This window comes from Danio rerio, chromosome 13 (genome assembly GCF_052040795.2).
Source record: "Danio rerio strain M-AB ecotype USA chromosome 13, GRCz13ab, whole genome shotgun sequence".
In the NCBI taxonomy this organism is placed as follows: Eukaryota; Metazoa; Chordata; class Actinopteri; order Cypriniformes; family Danionidae; genus Danio; species Danio rerio.
Window position 1 is genome coordinate 17,355,363 of NC_141033.1, and position 27,509 is coordinate 17,382,871.

Genomic DNA, 27,509 nt, shown 5'->3' on the forward strand with positions numbered 1-27,509 from the left:
GGTCGAGGAAACGGTTGCTGTATTTGTAGCCTGTGCTTTTAAATTTAAATTCAATTCAATTGATCTTTATTTCTTTAGTGCTTTTACGATATAGATTGTGTCAAAGCAACACAACGTAGAAGTTCTAATAAATTGCATTTGAAACTGTCAGTCCAGTTTTCAGAGTTCAAGTTCAATTCAGTTCAGTTTAGTATGGTTTAGTTTTCACTGCTAAATGTCCAACCACTGAAGAGCAGATCCATCAATGTGCAGCTTCACAAGTCCCAAATCAAGCAAGCCAGTGGGGACCAATGGACATCACCTTTTGACGAAAATGAGAAGAAAAAAAAGCTAGAGAGAAACCAGGCTCAACTGAGCACAACCATTTTTCCATTGTGGAGAAACTGCATGTGTGTGTGAGTAGGTCACCGCCGGGTGTACAGGCTGATCCCTCTGGATAAATGCGGAGACTCGTCTGTCACTGGGGTCTTTTAGGAATCAGTCTCATGCTCTCCACTTCTCCATGATCGCCACAGCATCTGCTCAGTTTAAATTTGAATGTATTTTTATTTCACAGGGACAATGCTCATTACTAAACAGTGAAACTGTAAATAAGCCAAAGTTAGCCACAAGGGCTAATTTTCATCTGTTGCCCCCTGCCAGATTTTAAAAGGCAACCTAAAATCAAAAAACACATCATCACACATACAAAAACAGTAAAGTCACATATGAAAAAGGGATAAAAACATGTAATAAGAATTTCTTAAAATGTTAGACAAAAGAATTACACATGATTACAAACTTGATTTGGTTTTAGCCATTTCTTTAACTTGTATTTAAAAGTTGAATAGTTTGTAACACCCCTTAAATCAATCGGAAGTGGGTTCCAAAAATGACTGGCTCTAACTGAGAAGATGATCATGAAAAAGTGCATCTAAAGGCTGATTTATACTTCTGCGTCAAACGCCGGCGTATGCTACGGCGCTGACGCATAGCCCTTTGCCGTGGCCGTCGGCGTTGCTGACGTGCACCTCTCAAAAAATGTAACTACACGTCGCAACGACGCGTAGCGCAAGCTCTGTGATTGGTCGGCTTGGTAGCGCTGACGAGTCTGGGCGGGATCGAGAGCCGTGCGAATGGTGCAAGCCTGATGTAGCGATTGTTTACAAGTGTGGTGTTCCGTTAAGGAGCTCCTGATGGAGAGTTTTGTTTTGTTTACCTCATGGTTAAAGTTGTTGCACGTCCGCCGGTTCCTGCCTCAAAATGAGCGAGTTTGAGCCACTTGTACATCCAGGAAGTGTTCAGGAAAAGAAAAACAACAGCAAAGAAACTCGACACAGAGGAACATTTACACCTCACTGCCATTTAGCATTTTGTAAGTGTTAATGCAGACCAACAGAGACACCGCGCAGAAGTATAAATGCACAGCTAAGGGTGTTGCATGCGTCATGAGTTACGCCGGTCACTTGACGCAGAAGAATAAACCAGGCTTCAACTGCACAGCACAGTCTCCTCTGGTAACAGATCGTGTTGCTCGACCATATTGTTCTTGTGTGTCACAAACTCACATAATGGGGGTTGGAGCATATCCATTTAAAATTTAAAAAATCATACAAGCTTTAGCCAAATATTTCATGTTATCAAAGCTCAATAAATAATGTTTTTGTATTATATTACAGTGATGATACCTAATAGACTTCTGATCAAATACTTTAAGTGCCAGTTTATAAAGTGATTCAACTGATTTTAAAACTGTTTTACTAGCGTGTGACCAACTAGTAGGACAATATGTAACATGAGAAAAAATCATTGAGTGCATAAAAAGTTTTGCTGCTTCATTAGTCAAGTAAAGTTGTATATGCCTGAAGTTGGCCAGATTAAATTTAACAATTTTAATAACCCTCTTGGCATGCTTTTGGAATGTTAATTGAGAATCTAAAATTTGACCTAAATTTTTAAAATCAGAGACAACCCTGAGCTTTTCTCCTTTAACAAATACATCAGGATGATAGGTAACTGTCAATGTTTGTGAGAAAAACATACAAACCGTTTTACTTGTATTCAAATTAAGGTATGATTCACACAACCAATCAGATACATGAACTGATGCCTCGGTTAAATAATTTGCTGCCAGTTGCTTGTTTTTTGCGTGCACATATAGAACTGTATCATCCGCATACATCTGAATATTAATAGTAGGACAGACTTGTGGGAGGTCATTTATATACAGGCTAAACAGGATTGGGCCCAAAATGGATCCTTGAGAAACTCCACATTATTAATTCTGTATACTGATTGACTATTACCAAGGCGCACACATTGTTTCCTATTTGTTAGATATGAAGTTATCCAAATAATCGCCTCTGATGAAAAGTTATAAAGCTTAGAAAGGAGTACCTCATGATTTACTGTGTCAAATACTCTTTTTAAATAATAAAAAAAAAAAACGGCTCCTATTACTCCTCCAAGTTTGGATTTCATATTCTCTATAAGATAACAATTAGCACATTCGGTTGAGTAATTAGTTTGAAATCCAAACTGCATTGGATGTAAAGGAGTATGTCCCGCATTCAAGTAAGCAATCATTTGCTGTGCTACCCATTTTTCTGTTACTTTGGCAACTAGGCAATATACTAATTGGCTTATAGTTTTGCACATTTGTTTGCTCGCCAGCTTTAAAAATTAGTGTCACTATGGCTAATTTCCAAGCATCTGGGTATATACCTTGTGTAATTGAAAGATTTATTAGATGGGTGATAGGCCCATGTAGTATATCCTTGTATGTTTTTAAAAACACAGAATCTAATTCATAAGCGTCTTTTGCTTTTGAAGTTCTAAGTGAGTCTGTAATGTTTAAAACCTCAGATTCAGATATTTCATCTATTTTAAAAATTGGTTTATTGGTGTAATTTATTGGTCTTACATTTTGATAAAGTTTTTTGCTAGTTCTGCAACAGAATTAATAAAATAATCATTAAAAATATTTGCAAGTCTTTCTTGATCATGAATAAAATTTCCATTTATTTTATTCTTAATTCACTTAGGGCTCTATTTTGACGGTCCATGCACAGAGTGCAAAACGCAGGGCACAAACCCTTTCAGGGTGTGTCAGAACGCATTTTTGCTAATTTAAGGACGGGAAAATCTGCTTTGCGCCGTGGCGCATGGTCTAAAAGGGTTGAGTTCATTTTCTTATTGAGTTATAGGTGTGTTTTGAGAATAAACTAATTAGAGTCTCATCTCGTATTCCCTTTAAGAGCCAGCTGCGTCGTGCCATAAGCGCATTCGTATTTACAGGACGTAAAGTAAGTCTAAGTGGAAAAACTGAGCATTTCACTAGCTAACAGTTAACAGTTTTTTTTAACAGAAAAATGAGAGATAATGGAACTACTTTCACTTTCGCTCTTGGATAGGAAAACCTTTACGCACAGACATCAATTAGTCTATAAATAATTAATTTTGTTTGTTCAGCGCAAATATTCGTTTCAAAACTATTTCTAAATTTAGTTCTAATTTCCAGCAAACGAATAAATTAACAATATTAACGAAGTGTGCTCAAAAACCTGAGTTATATCCTAAAACACATGCTGTGCCCCATATGGTCTAAAACCTGACAGGTGGGCAAATCTAAGCTTGTTTTTAATAAAACAAACATAAATATGGATATAATAAATAATACTGCTAATAATAATAACATTATACAAAAGAAAATTGTTATGAATGAACTGAAAAAGCCTCCCGAGATGAAGACATAAAAGCAGTGATTTTTTATATTTATATAGGCTAGAAAATAATGTCTTGTAATATTTTAATCCTTTATATTTATATCCTATATGTTACATATATGCTGGAGATAAACATTTCGTTCAACATTACATAAAAATGGTCTGGTTTCAATTTCCAGGGCAATTTAGATCACTCGGTGACAAAAAGTCTGGCCTAAAAAAATTCCTGCTGACAAGTAACGAGTTTGAGACGTTCCACAGAACAGTCCTAAAGTACTCTCTGCCGACTTCAAAGGGACATGGCTGATAAGATAAGAGGAAATACCCATCTAGAAGCCCTCTCCTCACAGAAGAAAAAGACATTCCTCTCCAATGTTTTTTTTTTTCTATTTAAACAAAGATATTTAGAACCCAAATCTCTTGTTTAATTACACTTAACTTTTGTAATGTGTACCATTCCTCATAGTTTATACAAATTCGTACATTTTAGGCCTTTTTAAAGCATAAATAATATGAGGATGTGAAAAATCATGTTGATGTACTTTTAAACCCCCCATGTTTGGTACCGATGGGTTTCTGCTGACATTTTACAACACGATACATAGAGCAAAATCATAACTCGCATTGCTTTATTCTTTAAATCCCTGTATTAAATGCCTGTCCGCATGCTCTGGGCGGACACTCAAATTTGCATACGTTGAGCCTCGAGACAAAGGAAGGATTCGCGCTTAAACTTTCCCCTGAAATCATTGGTCAGAATGCTGAACGGGTTGACACGTGACCCGCAGGTATAACCAGACTTCTCCCCAAATATCGCGGAGAACGTCCGAACAAAGAACCCATCAAAACGTGGCCCCTTTGAGGGCCACGAGGTCTTCTAAGCCGCATGGACTTTTCCCGCCACGCTTTTCTTTATTTTCCGGCAAAGTAAACTCAGTTTAAAGTTTGCGATCGTGTTCGTCCGAACTGCATTACAAACTCCACGCATCAAAAAGGACATCAAAAGGAGTTTTCATCACGACGGAAGAGAGACTCGCATAGGAGAGACCTCCAGACATGAAAGTCCAGGTGATTTTAGTTATGCGATTTAAGCTGTGCCCCTTTTATCAAAAAAGGTGTTTTTGTTTTTATAATCTTGGTGGTCCTTAATGGTGCGTGTGGAACTGAAAGTTTTGTCACTCTTTTATCTGAAATCTATATTTCCTCGCTTTACTATTTCTCTTTGTTGTTACACGTTCTATAGACCCGATATCTCCACGTGGTTTACCTTTGTTCTGTGTTTAATGTATGTTTGTGCGTTTGTTTGTTCGTTATGTCTGACTAGTCAATAAATTCCATTATAATCAAATGAATTGTATTGTATGCCTCACGAGAAAATGTCACTGAAATACAGATTCCCCTGCCTAGCTATTATAAGTTGTTTAAAACTTATGAATGATTAATCTACTTCACAAGAAGTAGCAATTAAATTCCTTTTTTCTAAATGAATAGATCATTGCCGTGGCCGCTCGGAAGAGCGGCGGCTCTGCTTGCGTTTGTTTGGTCAAACTGACAATAAATTGATCCAGAATATTAATGATTAATAATAATTCGTTATTGTTGATAATTAATATTCATAATCTGAGAGTCCGCTCGGTCGAGCGGGCAGGATTATATACAATCATATGTTTGTTTGATCAAATTGACTGAAGCTTAAGCCGGAATATTAATAATTAAGAATAAGCCGTTAATGTTGATTATTAATATCCATAAAATGAGCTAATTTCTGTTACATATAACTATTCTTATTATATCCTATATATATCCTTAATATTTAAACTTTTTCATATGTAAAGATATTTGCCTATTGCTCTCTTATGCGTATTATGCAGTGTACAAGTGAGGCGCAACTCTGCGCCGGAGTTTAGACCGGGTTTGTTTTGGTCTAATGGAAAATCTATTATAGTTTCTCAAAATAGCAACGCGCCTCAGAACGCCTTCCTTTTTAGACCAGAACGCCTATGGGCGCACATACGAGCGCTAATGCATTTGCTATTTAAACAGCGTAGCGCAGGGGTCACCAATCTCGGTGACCCCTCAAAATATTAAAATCCCCCATGATTAGCATTTCTTTTGTCTGATCGCATTCCTTTTTAAATTTTGTAGAATTTTTCATCAAAACTAATATCAGCAGATGGTGGCCTGTACAAACAAATTACATTAAATGACATTTCTGTAGACATGGAGATTTTTTGGAGAAATATTTAACCCAATACATTCCAGGTCTGTTTCATGCGACCATTCAATAAAACAACATTTAAGTGACTCTTTAACATAGAACAACACACCTCCCCCCTGCCTATATTTCTATCACTTCTAAAAAGATTATGTCCAGAAATACTTAAAGCAGCGGTTGGGGAGGATTCAGTTAGCCATGTTTCCGAAATACCAAGGAAGTCCAAATTTGAAGCAGACAATAAATGTCGCAGTTAATTACTTTTCGAAACTATACTACGGATATTTAAATGTCCACCTAATATTCCCGTTAGTTTAGAACAAGGGTCCCATATAATTTTTGCATGGAGCATCACTGGATTCAGGCCTTGATAATATTTGTTAAGAACGTCAAGCTGTCTGTCACGAGTTAAATTACTATTAGATGCCAAATGCACAGACCCCGTTTGAGACTCACCGCTACCAACACAGAGCAGATGCGAATCATAACTTCCTCCACCAGCCCCTCTCACTGTTGATTCAAACAGTGCTGAAAACCCAGTCCTGCCTCAGCAAAAGACTACAAAACTCCGCTATCTGCCACATTCAATAGCATTGCCGCGGAGTTCAATTCGCCGACTGCAATATACTTCATCCGCCAAAGGCACACCGGCCACTCAGTTCTCTTAAACTGACCATCTTTCTGGGGTCTGTTTCTGTGCTATGAAATGCTCTAAATCCACATAGAAATGTTCTCAAATATTGTTTATTTGTAGGAAGAAACATAGTTGAACAGATACAACTTCTTCTAGTATCTTTGATAGAAAAGGCAGTTTGAAATGAGTATATAATTTACAAATTTTTTGGGACCAAGTTGTGTTTTTTTTTAGTAAGAGGCTTAATGACAGCTAGTTTAAAAGTTTTAGGCATGTTAAGAACGGGTTCAGAAACTTCTGAAAACAATTGTTTTAATAATTTGGTCGGTTTAGGATCTAACATAGATGTTGTTGATTTGGAGGAGTGTATCAGTTTAGACAGTTCTTCCTCACCTACTGCTGAAAAAGTTTGAAGTTTATCCTTTCAAGGGTCTACAGTACTCTCATTGGGATGATACTGTTGAAGGCAGATCGATGGTGCTTATTTCATCTCTGATATCATCAATCTTGCATGTGAAGAAATTCATAAAGTTATTACTGCTGTGTTGAGAAAGCTTGGAAATGTTGGAGCTTTATATTTAGATTGGTCACTAAGATTGTGTTTATTTTTTTCTAAAGTCGGTATGGTGCCCTGGAGGCTTATTTAGAGTTGCCAATATAAATGTAGTACTGCTGTCAATCAGTTAAAAAAAATTAACTACTTTAACTTTTAAATTAATCGCATTTAAAACACTGAAACTTGTAATTTTGGCTATTTAAATGTAAAATTAATGTAAACGCAAGACAAAAACTATTTAAATTCAAAATACAATTGTTTATTAGAATTTTTGTTAAACTTGTAACACAGATTTCTTCATGTAAACAACATACCCACAATAAACCATCAAGATCCTGGCCTAACAGCCATATTTATTGCAGAAATTAAAACACAGGCATGTTAATGCCATTTGAATTTTAAAACAATCAATACCAATAAAGAAAACATTGATTTCCATGTTGGATTCTAAGTGGACTGCAAAAACATGCCAAAAACAGGCATTGCAGATATTTAAATTGGAAAATAAAAATAATAATAATAAACTATTGAATACAGTTGCACTCATTGTAAAGTTGTATTGCTGTTGAGAACATTAATTATAAAGTAGAAACAATTTTGCTTTATCCTCCTTTACACTCATCCAGTTGCTAAGACTATAGGAGTATCCCACAAATGCACACTCCCGGATGCCAGCAAATGAATGATAATCTCCAGCAAATGGATCCTTAAAAACATTGCGCACCCCTTTCCACCGCATCCCTCTTAGCTCTTCTGGTATGTCATGCGCAACTCACCCCCACCGCTATTCAGGTACGTGTCGCGCGCACACGCCCCTTCTCAGATACGTCACTCAACCCCTGAGTAATGCGCTGTCTTTGACAGCTTGCGACTTCACCAGAGACTTTCTGAGTACATTTACATAAGACACCAATACTCAGATTTTCATATGATTAAGATAATACTCTTATTAAAAGTCTACCGTGTAAGCAGCAATTTGATTACTTTAAAGGACCACTGAGTCTCGAAATGCAGAGGTTTTTCTTTCCGTTCGCCATGCGGTATCAAATTCCATTAAAACTGAAGTCAAAAGTTTAAAATGAAACACCTGAAATTGCCTTCAAAAAGTGCATAATCCTTTAGGGTTATGTAATCGTCTGATTTTAACCAGGGTTTGGGAGGGGTTTTTTTATATTTAGAGGTTCGGAAAACACACAGTTTCTATGTTATAAAATCTGGGTAGCTCTATGAGCTTTAGATTATTTTAGTTTGGTAAACTGTGGAGACTGTTGGTTAAGCCAGTCTGTCTACTCCCTGACCTGGGCCCCAGTTAATCAAGTGCCAACACTAAGACTATAAGCCAGATTACCAGAGAGGAGAGTTGCCCCATCCTGGGTGGGATGAAGACCAGATCTCTTCAACAGGTCAGGTCTACCCCAGAAACTTGGCCAATTGTCTACAAAACCGATGTTATTCAGTGAGCACCACTTAGACATCCAGCACTTGAGTGATCGGAGTCGACTGTGGAATTCGTCACCATGATAAACGGGCAGGGGACCAGAGCATATTACAGTGTCTGACATTGTCTTTGCAAGATCACACACCTCTTTAAAATTACTTTTAGTGATCTCAAACTCACGTAGCCAAACATCATTAGCACCTACATGTGGATAATGATCTTACTGAACTCACATTTAGATTTAACCAGCACTTTTAAATTTGACATTTGCTCTAGCTTCTGGGTCAGTGTATCATTTGGTCATTGAATTTTTATTTTAGACATGGATTTTGAAAAAACAAAACAAGCCTTTTTTTGATTTTAGTTTTAAAAACGAAAATTGAAATTCAGTGCGTTTTTTGGTTTTTGAATTTGAAAACAAAAATGAAAAAACAGCTCGTTTTTCTTTTTCATAGGCCAACTCAGTGTTAATGCTGACCTGCTAGGCTAGCCTACTATAGGCTATTATTTTTATTTTTTTCCACTTAATGTTATAAAAGGTATTTTCCTGTTATAACAGGATTTTGTTAACTAAGAAAACATATTTCTCATATAAGGGCTGGTTATAGGCTATATATTTATTTTTTGTTGGTATGTTTTACATGAAACAACCTTTATTTTGACATTACATGCAAGCATTAGGTTGCTTTACTGAACACCTTTCTGATAAGACAGTTTTGATATTGTTAAAACCATAATACTTCCACTTCCCGTAGTTTGACCACAAATCATTTTAAATGAGGGAGGCATTAATAAAGTTGTTCATTACGCACATTTCAATAAGTCATAGTATTTAAAATAAAAATTAACAATTAATTTTATCTGAAAGGAGGCACGCTGCACAAACATCCCGATAAGCATCCCCTGTCTTTTAAAAACATTTTTATTTAGCATTTCATATAGCCATTTGCAAATATAGGAGCAAATTTTTAATACAGAAATTGAAATTATAAAAAAATAACCTACGGCATTTCATATTATTATATAACTACAACACTGAAAGATGAGCAATGATTGCAATGTTACTGTCGCTCCTGAAGTGGAAGTGATTTTAACAAACTTTATTTTCAGAAAACTGTTCAGCAATGCAAATAATCCATATATCATCAATTATTTTGTTCCATATAACTGGCTTTAATGAGAAAAATATGTATTAACAAAATCCTGTTATCACAAGAAAATACATTTTATAACATTATTAGGTGGAAATAAATAATAGCCCATAGGCTAGCCTGTGTGTGGCAACATTGCATCACTGTAATTGAGTTGACCTCTCTGGTTTGGCAATATAAAAAAAACAATTCTTTATTCGTTTTTGTTTACTGGTGATTTTATTTTTTGTTATTCAAAATAAAAAATGAAAATCAAATCATTTTTGAATTTTTAGTTTTTTTTGTTTTTTACCATGAAAAAGAAAATCGAGCCATTTTTTTATTTTCGTTTTCAAATTCAAAAACCAAAATCAAAAAACGAATCGAATTTCAATTTTCGTTTTTTAATTATAAATTTAAAAAAAATATATATATTTTTTTTATTTATTTATTTATTTTTTTTTTTTCATTTTTTTAATATCCCTCTCTAAGAGGAGAATTCAATGACCAAAAGATACACTAACCCTCCTGGCAGACATTTGACTATCGTGGTTGGTGACTCTATTTGCACATTCCGTACTTTGGAGTCACCAATTACTAGGGCACTTTCATCGGGTTTCTCAGTGGACACAGATCACAGATTTCTGTCAGCCTGACTATTTCCCTACATTTATCACTTGTAAAGCCCTCATTGCTGACAAAGAGAGATACACTAATCATGTGGCAGGAAATGCATGTGAGAAGAACAGGAGAAGCCATTTTACTCACTGTGAGTTAAAGTAGATTCTGACTTAACATTGGAATATGATAAAGGCCTCAGCGATCCTGCAGCGAACTGTAAAATACAGCCTTAACCGTCAACAAGGACTACTTACTTATTTTCTAGTCAATATAAAACAAATAAGACTTTTTCTGGAATAAAAAGTATTATCAGACATACTGTGAAAATGTCCTTGCTCTGTTACACTTAATTTGGGAAATATTTAAAGAAGAAAAAGAAAATCAGTGGGGGCTAATAATAATAGGAGTTGGCCCCGAAGTGAAAAAGTTAAGAACCTGTGCTGTAAAGGATTTAAATTTCAAAAGTTATGCTATTGTTTTATGTGTATTCTAATAATGCAATGAAATTGTTGTTTAGAGTGTGTCTGCCTCCCGAACTGTGCAAGGTAGGCTGTTCCACAAATATCATATCTGGCACCTACACTGTGGAACAGCCTTCCTTTGGACACCTCAGGGTTAGATGGTATTGTAGGTTTTTGACATGAGGTTTTTGGGTCCAATTACCAAGACCTTCTTCAGTAATAATACATTTTTAATCATCCAATGTTTAATATCAGCTGTTCAATATGTTAGTTTTGTGAATTCTTACTAATTGTCAGGTTGAGCGAAGATATAGTGATGGGTGTCATCTGCATACCAGTGGAAACTAACTTGTTTTTTAATGATTTCGCCTAGCGTACTGTTGGCCACCTTAAGACTTGTTTGCAGGAAGAATAGGACAAATTGACAAGTGCCTTCAGGGTCTAAACGTCTTTTAAGTGTTGTGTAAAGGAATGGTAACAATTGGATTATATGTTTATTTTAGGATCATTAAATATTTGTAGTTGTATTGTCTGCAATCAAATACAGATCAAAGTAAATTTAGAAATCACTACTTTTTTGTGTTTTTCATCCTATCCCAACCTTTTCTGATTTTGGGTTTTATATACAAACATGCATACATACTTTTGTTAAACCACTGTAAGTTTAACTGCAGGCACTGCGTGCAAGCAAAGAGGAGTCAGTCAGATTTATCTGAAGAATTAGAACAGTCCTCACACTGTTTATGGCAGTCATTCGGTCATATATTCATATAAATCATTTCATTATTCCTCTTCAGTTAGAAATGCGTCATCATACTGAAATAAAATTCAGTAGCATTTTCTGGTTCACACAGACTTTGTGTGGATAAGTAATTTTTTTAAATAAAAAAAATGAAAATAGTCATTTAAAAAAAAAAGCCATTGAATCTGTCATGACATTTGGAGTGTAAATGTACTGAGTGTAAATGTAATTGCATGACATAAATTGTTAATTGTTAAATTTTGCATAAGTAATGTATGTGTGTAAAATATTTTTAACCCAATAAAGATGTTGAATTGCTTGCATGAATGAGTACTGATAGCTCAAATATAAGGTTATTGTATCAAGATTTAAAATGAATGGAGACTAATAACATTGGTCTGTATTCTTTTTATGTGTTGTTCTCCACAGATGTGATAGTGGGCATGGGCTTCTCCAAAGAGAAGATTCATGAGTCTTTGTTCAAAATGAACTATGATGAGGTCACAGCCATATACTTACTGCTGGGCAGGAAGACCCATGAGGTGAGTTACAAATGGCAATTGGTTACTTATAACAGGTCTGTTGTCCATAATAGTGTGAGCTGCTGTTTTTGTGTGTTTGTAGGAGGTCAGTGACTCCAGCTCCAATAGTAATCTCTCTGTGGCAAAGACCAGACCCTCTAGTGAGATGAACAGCCAATCACCATCTCACCTAAAGGTCCAGAGAAGCATCTCCTCTAGTGAATCTCGAAAATCCAGACGCCATAGTGAACAAGGTGACTTTCTCTTTGCATGCAGAAAAAAAATGTTGGCCCATTTTGGGACAGGCTTTCAATTGAAAAAAATTCCTGTGAGCTAATTAGTTAATCAGCCAGTGAAACATTTGTTATCAGTATATTTTTTATGAAGGTTGCAATTATTTGAAACCATAAAATTGTGAAATATGTGCTTAATTTTCATCAGTGCTTAATTTTCTTAGTCTAACTGCTGCTAAAAATAATTTATTGTTATAATATGTGTAAAACAGTGTTTACATATAAACAGTGTAAAACTTGAAGTAATCTCAGCATTCAATGAAGGACGGCAGTATACATCTTGTGAGGGTTATTTTAAACAAAGCAAATGCTTGTTTGTTTGGATTAATCTTCTGCTTGTCAGGTGAATCATTTCATCAGTCATCTAAGCCAAAGGTTTTTGCATAGAAATGTTTGCATTTGTAGATTACTAGTCTTCAAGTATTAATTCTTATGTCAAAGTGTTTTGCATTTTTAAGGTTTACATTTATAGATTACTAGTCGTAAAGTATTATTTGTTGAGTGATTGTGTTTTACATGTAAAAGTTTGCATTTGTAGATTACTGGTTGTATTATTTCTTAAGTTAAAGTGTTTTTGCATTTGATATTATTTGTTGGGAAGAATTTATTTATTTTTTTTAAGGAAAAAATGTTTTGCATTCAAGTAGGGGTGTGACGAGATGCTTAGTCCACAAGACGAGACGTGACACAAGATTTTTAAAGTATTTTTAAGAAATCTTCAAATGATGAAATATATAAATGGAAAATATTTTATTCAACTAAAAAAAATCACAAATTGCAAAACTATTCAGGTGCTTTTTAAAATAAATTTGTAATGAATGTTATTTAACTTCTATTTTAATGAATTCTATGTAGTAAAGGACATGCAAACATTGCAAAATATTTTGCTGATATGTTAATGAAAAATAGATTTTTTTTTACTTAACTTAAAAAAATGAAATACAAATCACAAAATGTAAAACCATTCAGGATTTTTTTTTAAATCAACTTATAATGAATGTTATTTTACATTTATTTTAATGAATTTTGCCATAAATGTCATGCAAACATTGCTATATATTTAGCTATAAGCAGTATTGACCAGCTTCTTCCTTGTAGAATTTCACATGAGGATCGAACTCCTTTACACAAATAGATTTTTTTAAATGTATGTAATCATGTCATTTTTAGTTTTTAATTTTTTAACCATTTCACTTGCATTCTGCAACAGCTTCCTTTTTTTTTTTTTTTGATAATGATGATTATGATGATGATGATGATGATGATGACGACGACGACGACGACGACAGGTGTATGTGTCTCCAGTTCACTGTGTGTGTGCGTGTGTGCGTGCGCGTGCTCGCACTTGGAGGAGATGTGTGTGTCCATGGTCCTTTACTGACTCAATGGGTGCAGAGAAGTGTCAACCATCTCAGTGTGTTTGGCTTATCTTGTCGCAAAATGCAGCTAAAAGTCCTACAAAACGTTAATAGTTTGATTACATGTCTGAAATAGGAATTCTCCACGTCTTAATTCGATTAGTGTTTACAACGATTATGGCTTTAAGCATATCTAAAGTGCTTTTCCATCGTATGTTATGAGCCGTGGTTAATGCGTGTAGATGCAGTTGTAGCAGCCTCTGCTTCTGGACGCCGCAATCCTTGAACTCTGGTGAAGAAAAAAAAATTGGTTATGTCACACTCAACCGCACCAAATGTGTGATGCGCTACTCCGAAGCCAGCCTGTCAGGTGTGTGCAAAGCACTTAATGTGCGGTTCTAATCCAACCCTGCTTCCAATCTTCAGTGCTAAATTCACCCTCACGCTCCAGCATCATAACATTACAACTCACAAGACAACTTTTCACCTTGACGAAAAATCTTGTTGCGATTTAGTCTTGCGAGATCTGGTAGCCCGAGATCTCATCACATCCTTACAGTCAAGCTATTAGTAGAGTGGAATCATTTCTTAAACTAAAATTATGCATATAGATTAGTTTTTGTTGTTTTAGCATTTAATCCAAATTGTAGCTTAACTGCAACAGTAATGACATCTACTCAACCTGTGCATCTCCAACAAGCAGCGACACCCACATTGTACTACAGTAGGCTGTTTTATTTACTTTTTTCACAGTGTGCTTGCAGTTCATTCCTGTCATCACACGCCCATGCACACACAACACACAAAGACGGCAACGCAACACTAACAACTTACACCTGATCCACATTTCATTACATACACCTTCATCTGTGTCCAGTGGTCTGTGGTACATAAACCTTCACTGACTTTGCGCTCACCTCCACAATCAAACGAGGCCTTTGTACTCGACACGTTCGACATTGAGATTTTCTTTAAAACAACATGGGGTGGGCAAAAAAAACCAACCGTAAAATCAGACAGATAAACAGATATAGGACGTTTCTGGAACTACGTCATATCATTATTAATATTTCTTTAATAAAAGAAAGGCAATAATACTTTTAAAAATTACAAAAAAGACTGAGATAATCGATTTACATTCACAATCTTTCCATCCTCATTAATAATAATAATAACAATAATAATTATAATAATACAACATATATAAATGAATATAATAAAAATATGCTAATAAAATAAATAAGGAAATATAGGTAGCAGGGCAATTGAATACCTCTAATGAAGTATATAATCTTTTGTTTTTTGACTTTTCATCTCTTTTAATGTCTTCAAATATATCATAAATTCGCCTTTAAGCACTACTATTTTTGGGAATTTTATGAATGTGAAATTTTAATAATATCAACAAATCTTTTATAAAGTATGCGATCTTTTTATCTTTAAGTATTAAGCCAAACTTTATCATTTAAGTCTTAAAGATATTTTATGTTGTATCCAAACTAATACTTCATCCCAAAATGTTTATACATTGGAAAAACAAGTGTTCAATTGTTTCAATATCTAAATTACAAAACTGGCATACATTTGAGTCCCCAATATTGAATTTTTAACCTTAGAAATAATTTTGCTGGATAGATATGTTTTATAATTTTAAAGTTTTAATTTATTGTTCTTTACATTTAGGATTAACATGGTATGAAATTTTTTTTCCTAATATCATATATATTTTTCTTATCATAATGAGATAAGCTCTTTTACCCCTTCCTGAAAAACAAGACAGTGTAAGACAATCTCTCAAAATTAGCTTCAGGATTTTCTATTTATAAAGTTAATATTTTCTGTTTTAAGACCTACTGTTTTGGGGTTTTATTGTTGAATAGCGTATTTGATCCTTCCATTTTCAAAGGTATATTAATAATATTTTGGAATGTTTATTTTCAATGATCACAACTTAAAGGTCTGTGTGAACAGTGGTTTGATAGGCCTTTGTAAGGTTTCCTGCTTAATTTTTTTTTTACTAAAACGACATGCCACAAAATGGCAACCACCTCAAATTATTCACTTCATTATATGATATCACTTCAATCCATTAACCAAATTTCAGCCGATGATCTTATGAAATTAACGGTTTCAGAAACTGAGACATTAAAGTCCCTTTACCCAAATCTCTTTTTCAGGCTTTTTTTTTTAACTCAAGCTACACTGCTGGATATGGAGCTCACAGAAGTTTTTGATCTCAGATCTCCCTTATCACCAAGCTCCCCATTCACATTGAAATAAACTATATAAAAACAAATGTCAGGAAACACTGACAATTCAACAATTGAGCAAAATGATGCAAAACCAATATTGAAAGACACCATGTTAAAGGAATAAGGAGAAATAAAGCAGTTTGTGGACACTTTTATTGAATGTATCAGTTTTAATTAATGTGAATGATGCATCTGAAAAACAATTGCCTAAATTGAAACCACTTTTGACTGATCACTTTGAGCACTTCAGGAAGGAATTTAATAACATATTGCATTGGAGGCTAAAGAATCATCTTTTAGAAATACTGAAAAATTTCAATTATGTTATGCAACAAGTGGCTGCTACCTTAAGTCTCATTTAAAAAGAAACAGATCAATGTGCTTAACAATTGAATACCTTATATTGCTTAGGTAAATTCCAATAAAACTTTACAGGCCGAAGTACAACAGTGTAAACAAAAGCTTAAAAAACTTAGGGCTGCTCGATTATGGGAAAATCATAATCACGATTATTTTGGTTATAATTATAATCACGATTATTCAAAACAATTATCAGTTGAAGTCAAAATTATTCTTCCTCCTGTGAATTTATTTTTATATATAAATATTTCCCAAATTATGTTTAACAGGTTTTTTTTTTTACAGTATTTCCTATAATATTTTTTTCTTCTGGAGAAAGGCTTATTTGTTTTGTTTCAGCTAGAATAAAAGCAGGTTTGAATATTTTGAAACCTATTTTAATAGCTCGATATTATTAGCCCCTTTAAGCAATATATACGTTTGATTGTTTGCAGAAGAAACTACTGTTATACAATAACTTGTCTATTTATCCTAATTAAGCCTTTGAATGTCACTTTAAACTGAATACTTAAAAAACATCTAGTAAAATATAATGTACTGTCATCATAGCAAAGATAAAAGAAATCAGTTATTAGAAAAGAGTTAATAAATCTGTTATGTTTAAACTGTGCTTTAAGCATCTTCACTGTATTTTTTATTTTATTATTGATTAATAATAAAAACAGCCGGCAGCAGTAGGAATACCGCACGCTCACTTTAAGAATAGTGCGGCTCTGATAAGGTTTCTCTTTCTTATGTCTTTTGATTCTCAACTTGTTTGTTTATTACACAAATGATGGTTAATATGAATAAACACTAAACACCGCGCTCTGACACAAGTGTGCATGTATTTGACTATTAAAGCGCTCACATTAAGATTGTGTTAGATGTGTGTGTGCTCTGCTGTTAAAGGCTAAGCGCGGCGCGCGCGCAAACACACACACACACGCTACCTGTCCGAGGCTAAGCACGGCGGGCACACACACAACAGCACGTGCTCTTTTGCGCTTTTAAAAACATGAATGATGCGCATCCCGTGCTGCAAAAGTTACATTACAGCACATGCTTTTAGTCATTTTCACGTGGAACTGAGCTTTGCAGAGGCAAAGAGTTTTCACACATGTACAACTGGAAAGGGGGCGGTACGTGATGGAATAATCGTTTATCTCGATTAATGGTTTTTCATAATCGTTACAAGCCAAAATCGAAATCGGATTTTCGATTAATTGCACAGCCCTAAAAAAATAGCACTGGACATCACAGCTCTTAAATCATCTCAGCAGATTTCCACAAAAGCAAATGCTTCAGTACAAACAGTTCTTTCCAGTGGTGGATTCTTTAGTGGTAAATCCTTGGTTGCAGTGGCTTCATTCCACTTTACAATGATTTTCATTCTTCTACTGAATTCGGTACTCCCACTGTGAAAGGAAGAGTAAGGTTTTTGAAAAAGCAACCCATTAAGAATCAATTCCCCAGATTTTTTTATTTTTTTTAATTTATTTATTTATATATATTTTTTTGAAAAATGTATGATTTCATGTCTTTCCGTTCACTTTCCAATGAAGATATAATAGCCTCACTCAGGAGTGTGCCTCATGGAACAGCTAGAGATTGGTGGAATGTTGCTTGACATGAAACAACTACTTGGCAGGATTTTGAATGCTAGTTTCTTTCTGCTTATCAGAAGACTACAAGGATGAGTTGGCAGAGAGAGTGTGAACACGAGTACAGCAAGAAGGTGAAACTAATAGAGATTTTGCTTGTGTGTAGAGCTTTGTGCAAATGCTGGAAACCACTCATTACAGAGGAGGGAATCATAAAGCTGATTCTTAAGAACATTAACCAGGGCTCAATGATAAGGACTGCCCGATGGCCCGGAGGCCAGCATATGAGACGCTCGGGACAGTAGACAGGATCATTACTTGTCACTAAAGTTTAATTTGCCTGCGACTATTTGTCAGTCTTAGAATCGAGAGTTAGGGTTTTTAAGCCTTCAAATGCTACCTTCTCTGTGTTGTCGTAAGCAATAGATTGCTTTTCCATTCCTCTTATCTGATTTAATGTTGTGAGCACAATATTTTTTTTTCATAACCTGTTCAGCGAAGAGACAGCAACATCAAATGATGATCCTAAAAGAAAATGTTTGTTTTGAAGTAATGTTTCGTATAGTTTGCCATCAGTTTGGCATGTCTGCCACTTTTGTTTTGCAATAAAATACCTGCACATTTTCCATACCGCTACTTCTGTTTGCATGACACTTGAAATTTTGCTCATTGTACATTAATTACCATTTTTTATATTTAAATTCTAGATTCACAAACTTTTTTTTATTTTTATTTGTGGCTAAGAAATGGCTATTAACTTTTTTTGGTGGGGCCAGTGAAAATATTGGCAGGCCAAGTAAAAATCTGAACCACTGGTCTACTCAGGCCAGTAGAAAAAATCCTTAGCGTTGAACACTTAACCCTTAAACATTTAACCCTTATACATTTAACCCTCCAGCCTTCTGTCTGCAGAATCAGCCAAAACACAAATTCAAAAATCAGCCAAACACAAATTCTACCACAAGTAACTCAGTAAAGCATCCTACTTTTAGTACTGTTACACATTATGCTGTATCTTCTTCAGCAGATATTTGTTCATGTAACCATTGTACTTGGGGAACTTACTGTTAATTCCTTTGTAAACTTTGTCTTCCAAGACAGTAAATTGTTGTTCAGTTTCCCCATAAGACTGTAAAATTAAATGTACATACCAAAGGCATCCGTGATCAGTTACTCTAGACTCTTCACAAAGACTCATGCAGCAGTTATGTTGTTTTACTTTTATCTGTCTTATCCGGCATCTTTTGTTTGAGTTTAACTCAACATAGAAAGAATCAAGAACATAGCATCATGCTATCATTAGTCAGCGTTGTCTACTGTATATACTGCCTAGATGCCGAAAAGCAGATGAATGTGAAGACCGAGAAATATTGACTTGCAATAGTGAAGAAACTCATCAACTACCATTATAAATGTTCCATATTGATATCTTTATGCTGCTCTAAAAATCATACTGATTCCAAACGTTTGCCTGTTATAAGTAAAGAGATTAATTTAAGATAAGATTTTGATCTTATTTGCTGTTTTTCTCCTTCACAGTTGGTGTAGTTGCAAACAATGCATTGAGTAACTCAAAAAGGGTGGTGCCTGTCACAGCAGACAGTGAAGTCAAACAGGAGGGTGGAGTCATAGCACGTAAGCTGCCCAATCACAGCCCCCCCAGCCCACTCTTGGGTAATGCTAACAACCCCAACAAGACTGAAATACCTGATCGGAAGAAAGGAAACTCCATCACATCTAATGTGAGTTTACTTCTCTGTTTCTGTCATTTAATACAGTGCATATAATGAAGGTGGTATTTTCTTATGCGCGGCTGTTCTAAACATTTTGAGTAAAAGCATAAAATCAAAATTGGTCCTAATTTTCAAGTGTATGTTTTTTTGTGTGTGTGTTGTGGTGATACAGTTATACATAATTCACCATAGCTTACATAAGTCATCTTATTCTGTTCTTTCAGGAAGCATTTGCTGTCAGTATTTCCTGACTAAGTTGTATGGTCTTTGTAATCACAATGCTTTATGTTGCTCAGTGTTTAGCTGTAGATTTCCTTTACCCTTTAAGGACCCTAGTGTTGTGAGAATTTCTTTTGCCCTTTAAGGACCTTTGTGTTTTGATGATGGATTTTGGTGGAAGTTTCACAGAGTTTTTGGTTGGCAATAAACGACACACGCATTTCGTGTGCTCAGATAGAAAGTGCGTCTGCGACTATTTATTGACTCTTACTACAGTGTAATAATATTTCAGTATTAACATTTTACTGAGATGGCATGGTAGCTCTGTGGTTAACACTGTTGCCTCATAGCAAGAAGGTGGGTCTGCTGGGGCAGTTGGCATTTTGTGTGCAATTTGCATGTTCTCCCTGTGTTCGCGTGGGTTTCCTCCGGGTGCTCCGGTTTTCCCCACACGCCAAAGACATGCATTATAGGTGAATTGGCTAAACAAAAAATTGTGTGTGTGTGTGTGTGTGTGTGTGTGTGTGTGTGTGTGTGTGTGTGTGTGTGTGTGTGTGTGTGTGTGTGTCTGTGTCTCTGTGTGTCTGTGTGTCTGTGTGTGTGTGTGTGTCTGTGTGTCTGTGTGTCTGTGTGTCTGTGTGTCTGTGTCTGTGTCTGTGTCTGTGTGTGTGTGTGTGTGTGTGTGTGTGTGTGTGTGTGTGTGTCTGTCTGTGTGTGTGTGTGTGTGTGTGTGTTTGTGTCTGTGTGAGTGAGTGTGAGTTTGAGTGAGTGAGTGTGTTAGTGTGTGTGTGTGTTAGTGTGTGTGTGTGTGTTAGTGTGGGACAAAGCTAAATTAAATTAATTAATGAATTAAAATGAATGAATGAATGAATTTTACTGTATTTTTGATTTAGAAAATTGCATTGTTATCATAACGAGACATAAAAAGGTCTCAACCACAAATGTTTGCATAGTAGTATACACTGTAAAGCATCACAACTGTTTTCTTGATGTCACACAGAATATCTCTGGATCAGGAAGCATGTCAAGAAGAAACACATATGTGTGCACTGAGAGAAACAACACAGACCGCCTTTCTGTCATTCCTAATGGGAAGGAAAACAGGTAAAGTTTATCTCTGCCAAATCTGACACTTATTTTAACCATGTTCAAAAGTGCTGAAACTAGGTCTGTCGTTTTCCACAAATTAATTATGATTAAATGTTGTTTAAAATAAAAATCAATTAATCAATTATTTGCCAACAATAACAATGCAATTTGTGTCTGTTTCAATGTCACCAGCATGACAGAATGTGCAAATGGCACTCAAAACAAAAGCATGCTCACCTGAAGGAATATGTTTTTATTGTAATTAAATGGCTTGCAGGATTGAAAAAATCAATGGTTGGTAATTTAAAGGGGTCATTTAATGATTTAAATTCAATGTCTAAAAAAACATCTCTAGGCCCATCTAAGATGGTGATGTGAGTAAACAGTTTAAAGGGATAGCCCCTTTGATCTTGACTGCATTAGGCCTGGGACACACTAAGGCCCAATCTCAATACCCCTCGTTTTTAGGTAGGGGTGTCCCAATTCTCTTTAGCTTGGCTAAGGGGAAGGGGTGATTAGCCCTTCGAACGAAGATTTTCGAGGACCACATTTGAAACCAAGGGATATTTCTTCCTGGATACACCTGTCACAATGGCAGTATTGCGATCTAATCCATAATCATAACTCCTGTATAGTAGTCCCACAACATTCTGACACTGTCAGAAAAGTCTTGTGTCTGAGAATAAGCTTTTTACAGCGTCTGCTATAATGTACAGCTGCACAATTAATCGAAAAAAGATTGCGATCTCTATTCGACCCCGTAGACGATCTTAATCCAGCTTTTCTACGATTCTGCCAATCATATTTTCAAGTTCAGGAGAGAAGCAAAGGTGGCTGCACGAGTCTTTTCATTGTTTCACATACATTGCTCAGGGACATGGACACCTCCAAATGATGTTAAAAGAGTCACATAGTGTATGCAAAAGGTATAATTTACACAAGTGTAATTTTTGTCTTCATATAATGCTGTATTGACGGCCGGAAAATCACACGTAACGTGAGCTGCTGACCGTGAGCTGTTAACACAGAGAGGGCAGGCGCACGTCCTACCTAATGATAGACGCGCGCGCATCTACTTTAGTGAACAGAACCTGCATAGGCTGTGAATAACAGGTGATAAAGTTGTAAATAATATTATGTTTGTGGCACAGAGTGATCGTTTGAGAGTACGAATAGCACAGTATGAAAACGAAAGCAAGCACATCATTTAAATAATCATATCAAAACTATGGTGGCACACCATCTTTACCAGACTCGGGCAAAGTCCGCCTCTCTTTTTAATCCACCCGAAGCCCCAGCTGGCCCTTTTTGGCCCAAAGTATTAGGTGGGCTGAAAAAAGCTGGCCCCGAGAAAGCCCCGCTTTGGCCCGATCAGGCCCTGGAAGTGACAGTGGAAATGTGACTGACTTTAGCTCGCCCTGGCTCTCTCACTTTAGGCACGATAGTGAAAACGCAGCTATTGGAGCTTGTTGGCCTAATTCAGCATGTCAAATTAGCGTCAGCTTTCTGCTGAAGAGAGCTCTCTGACGGGATATTCAGCAACGAATCAGAGCACATACTGAAGTGACATAGCAAGTGGCCAGCTGTGATTTGCCTATTTTGTATTTTTAGATTATCAGACATATGTACAGGAATGAATTCCTCTGTGATGAGTGAAAGCTACTGTGATAATGGTATTGACCCCTCCTTTGTTTAAAAATTGCACAAGTCTGAAGTTAAGTTAACTTAATTGATTGATTGTTTCCATCCTTAGTTGCAAAAAGATGTTGTTTAGAGAAACCAAGCCTTATTTTATGTCTCTCCACAGTGTATCACTGTCTCCCAGCTCAAGGGATCCTGGTGCCTCCACTCACAGCATCAGCACTTCTGTCACACCAGACAAAACACGTTTCCCAAGAGGCTCGGCAAGCCGCAGCACCTTCCACGGACAAGTAAGAGATCGACGCACAGCCACCTACAATGGGCCACCCGCCTCACCAGCACAACCCCGCAGCCGCGCCAACGCCAACAACCTGCTTACCAAGCTGACCTCCAAACTTACCCGCAGGTAAATGCATTCACATACATTCAATTTAGGCCTGTGTATTCCTTGTTTCCTGACTTAACTATTCTTTTTTTTCAGGGGGTTATTAAAAATGGTTTATTTTTTACATCTTTGTAATGTCTACCTTTTTTCACTCTTTTGTTGTAGAAATATGTCATTCAGGTTTTCCAAAAGGTAGGACATGTGTAAATCTGTCCTTAACGTAATGAGAGGCATTTAGGGGGTGATGCACTAACCCATAGTGATTTGATTGCAGTGTTTTGGAGTTTATTCTCCCTCAGTGGTTGATTACAGCATGCTTTAAAACACTGCCTGCATACTAGCGTGACCGGATCAAATCAATCTACTGCTCTTTAACTGATTGTTACTAATCTAAATGTTTGCATGACACAAGCTGATTGTGCAAAACTTTGTGTATAACCTGACATGGCCAAAACCACTTCATTCGAATCATTCAGCCGATTCCATGATGCCTTTGAATTTTCTTTTCAGCTGTACAGATTGTAGAGTTTTGCATATGCTGCAGCAGTTCTGTGTAAAAGTACTGGTACTTACTGGTACATACTGGTATTTATTTGTAACATTATACAAGTTTTGATTTAAAGGCAAAGTTCCTCAAAAAAAAATGTTTGTCACTTTTTAGAACTCATTTGTCTTCTTCACATAAGAACATACTTTAAAGATGTTGGTTCTGGTAAAATATTTTATTATTATTATTATCATCATATTTTTTTAAAGTAAAATTTTGTATGTAATAAGCTGTTGTAATGCTTACTGTAGTATGCTTTTTGACGAATATAGTTAATATCTTCAATATGACATTATTGAAAATAATATATAATAATTCAAATACACAAAGTAGTCTTATATGAAACTTTATGGTGGAGAAAGATTGAGAATGGTGTGCATTGAGGCTAGTAGTGTATAGTATTGACAAAAAACTAAACGGAACAGTAACTATATTTTTAGGAGATTTGTTTTTCAAAAAATCTAATGAAATAATATTTTCCTATATGCCTTTTTGTCCTTTATCTCCTCAAAATAATCAAGTCTCTGACTTTTTGAGTGATTTGCTGAAACACTTATTTGATTCCTTCAAAATGGCTGATATGTTTTGAAGCAAAGCATGTGACTTATGAACGGGTCATTTAATCATTGAAAACTGTGACTGTTTGTGTGATATTGCTAAATACATAATAAAAAATAAAATGTATTAAAATATTTTCTTCTCCTGAACAAATCTGTACAGAACAATAGACTTTCTACTATTAAACTCTAAAAAGTTTTTAATAACTTTATATTTAATTGAATGTAACAAAAACATCCAACATGCACATACTGTAAGTGTGTCTTTTATTGCACTTTGTCTACAGCCTTCAAAATGACTTTTCTCCTGAACTGAAACATCCAACTTTATTCGCATCCGTATTCTATTTTTACAGAAGAATGTTTGAACATAATTTGAATTTAATTTGCATGGTTATGTAATTTTTTTTGCCATATGGCATATTTTTCTGAATTATGAACAATGATGTTATTTTAAAAAAAGAGAACCAATATCCTTTAACTTTAATGCTGCGTTCACACCAGACGCGGAAGATGCGTCAAGTGCAAGTGATTTACATGTTAAGTCAATGCAAAGACTGAATAGACATCCTGCGGCACGAGTTTAGCGAGTTGAGCATTTTTCGCGATTGACGCGTTTAACGTGTGTTTCGCACAAATTGCTCGAGTTCGAAAATCTGAACTTCAGTGGACGTTCGCAATGCGTTAACCAATCAGAAGCTTGCTCTTGTGGGTGTGTGATTATGACATAGCACCTGTTGTTGGTGTATCGGGAGAAAATCCTCCTACCGACACTAACAACAGTTTATTAAACTGGCTCGGCTTAGTCAGAAGCACCGCTGAAAGCTTTCATCATCCAGGTACAGTTTCTGTAGGAGTTGATGAACTCACAGAGCTGGGTATACCTCTGAATGGATTTAGGGGACTCAGACACGGCTCCCAACAAATCGACGCTGTTTTTAAAGCACATAAACATAACTATTCTCTTAGTAAAATTCATGTTAGCCATTTAACAACGAAGCTAGAGTCACGGGGCAGACAAAAGCCCTGCCCATCATGTGAATCCGTGTCTGTTGTGAAGAGAATTTGACGCGTAAATGAAGCAAGTAAACTGAAAAGTTCACGCGTTTATTTACATGTGAATAGTGCAATTTATCCACGCGTACCCCATCTGGTGTGAACAAAGAATAATGGTCAAAGTAAAAAGTTGATTTAAGAATGTGGCTTCATATTAATGTTTTGTTATTGAAATGTTTTTGCAAATTAGCACTCATTTAATTATTCATTTTCCTTCAGCTTAGTCCCTTATTTATCAGGGGTTGCTACAGCAGAATGAACCACCAACTATTGAGGCATGTGTTTTACACAGCGGGTTTCCTTCCAGCTGCAACTCAGTATTAGGAAACACCCATACAGTTTAACATTCACATATGCAGGATTTCACATTCACAAATGTCAATTTAGTTTATTCAATTTACTTATAGCGCATGTCTTTGAACTGTGGGGGAAACCGGAGCACCCGAAGGAAACCCACATGAACGGGGAAAACATGCAAACTCAATACAAAAATGACAACTGTTCCAGCCGGGGCCCAAACAAGTGACCGTCTTGCTGTGAATTGACAGTGCTAACCACTGAGCCACCGTGTCGCCCCCAAATTAGCACTCATTTAAATATACTTTTATATATCTTAAATATATACTTTAAAAATATTTTTTTATAAAAGAAAGATACAATTCTCACTATTAATAAACCATTGACTATGACTTTAAACTCCTTATTTGCGGCTTATTAACAGTTATTTATATATCAGGTCTGGGTTTTAGGTAGGATTAGGGATGTAGAATAAGTTCATGAATGATATGTACTTTACAAGCACTAATAACCAAGCAGATCTTAATAATAAGCAGGGTATAAGCCACTAGTTAATTATGAGCATTGGTACTTAACAGTTGAGCTGTTGATTTCTTATATGGATTTTCCCAGGATTTTTGAGGGATTATAAAATGTTAGGACTTTATTTTTTTGTTTGTTTGTTTTTTTAAATTTAGAACAATTTAAAGTGTAATTATATTTCTGGAGGGCTGTTTCTCTGCGAACACTTATCTTTAAGAGCATATGGTCAAGTTCAGTGGGAGGATTTTATTTAAAGCTTACTGTAAGCTACAGTAGACTCCATTTTGAGTCATCCTCATGATGACCTTTAGATTATAAACTTCTAATAAAGCTCTTACAGTACAAATGCTTGATTGATGATGGAAACTGTCTCAATCTACCCCTCTCTTCTCTGTGTTTCCTTTTCTTTCTTTCTTTCTCCATCCTTCCTACTTCCCTGTATCTCTTTCTCTGTATTCCTCTTCCTCAGGGTCACTCTTGACCCAAGCAAACGTCAGTGTGCTGTTAAATCAGGTCCGGCTGCTCCCTCTGTGCCCCCCACCCTCACAGTCCCCTCCAACCCTGCGGCAAAGACCCTTAGTAAGTTTGTGCTCCAGTCGTCGTCGTCTTCTTTTTAATCATCCCTTGCTCTTCTCCTCCTGCTTCAGCCCTAAATCCACAGCATGGGGTTCCTACAAATCACAGAAAAACTGGGAATATCAGGACATTTTACATTTTAAAAGGACAGTAAATGTGCAAAATTATTTATATATGGTTGTGCGTGTGTGCGTGTGTGTGCGTGCGTGCGTGCGTGCGTGCGTGCGTGCGTGCGTGCGTGCGTGCGTGCGTGCGTGCGTGCGTGTGTGTGTGTGTGTGTGTGTGTGTACAGTTTAATTATTAGCCCCCTGTTTATTTTTTCCCACTAATAACAGATTTATTTTATCTTTGCCATGATGACAGTAAATAGTATTTTACTAGATATTTTTAAGACACTTCTATACAGCTGACACTTCTATACAGCTAGACAAGTGAGGCTTAAAGGCTTAACTAGGTTAACTAGGCAGGTTAGGGTAATTAGGCAAGTTATTGTATATCGATGGTTTATTCTGTAGACTATCGAAAAAAATATATAGCTTAAATGGGCTAATCATTTTAAATAAAAACTACTTTTATTTTAACCGAAATAAAATAAATAAGACTTTCACCAGAAGATAAAATATTATCAGACCTACTGTGAAAATTTCCTTGCTTTGTCAAACACCATTTGGGAAATATTTAAAAAGGAAAGAAAAATTCAAAGGGGGTCTAATAATTCTGACTTCAACTTTGTATGTGTATATATAATTATATTAATATTAATATTGACTTTAAAATAAAAAAATAAAAAAACTTGTTATTTCAGCTAAAATAAAACACCAAAGAGGTTTTTGAAGGAAAAAACATTGGAAATATTGTGAACATTTTCTTGCTCCACTAAATATCAACTAAATATATTTGAAGAAAAATAAAAAATATTTCACAGGATGGCTGATTATTTTGCTCTCAATTGTGTGTGTGTGTGTGTGTGTGTGTGTGTGTGTGTGTGTGTGTGTGTGTGTGTGTGTGTGTGTGTGTGT

The 27,509-nt window shown here is 35.7% G+C and overlaps 3 protein-coding genes across 15 annotated transcripts in view; 2 read left to right on the forward strand and 1 right to left on the reverse strand.

The window, feature by feature from the left end:
- LOC147841024 (uncharacterized) overlaps positions 1–27,509 on the forward strand; it is a 485,466-nt gene that overhangs the window by 82,850 nt on the left and 375,107 nt on the right. The gene's annotated exons all lie outside the window — the stretch shown is intronic.
- Positions 1–27,509, reverse strand: part of LOC147834160 (uncharacterized) — a 439,063-nt gene that overhangs the window by 59,981 nt on the left and 351,573 nt on the right. The window lies entirely within an intron of this gene.
- mark3a (MAP/microtubule affinity-regulating kinase 3a) overlaps positions 1–27,509 on the forward strand; it is an 88,095-nt gene that overhangs the window by 54,449 nt on the left and 6,137 nt on the right. For 4 of the 13 annotated variants that reach the window (XM_087277544.1, XM_087277540.1, XM_087277536.1 and 1 more), the window contains exons 11-17: positions 11,931–12,043; positions 12,126–12,276; positions 19,408–19,610; positions 20,821–20,924; positions 22,717–22,956; positions 23,101–23,127; positions 26,384–26,493. In XM_087277544.1, the coding sequence (XP_087133670.1) occupies positions 11,931–12,043; positions 12,126–12,276; positions 19,408–19,610; positions 20,821–20,924; positions 22,717–22,956; positions 23,101–23,127; positions 26,384–26,493 (948 nt within the window). 13 annotated transcript variants of the gene reach the window in all.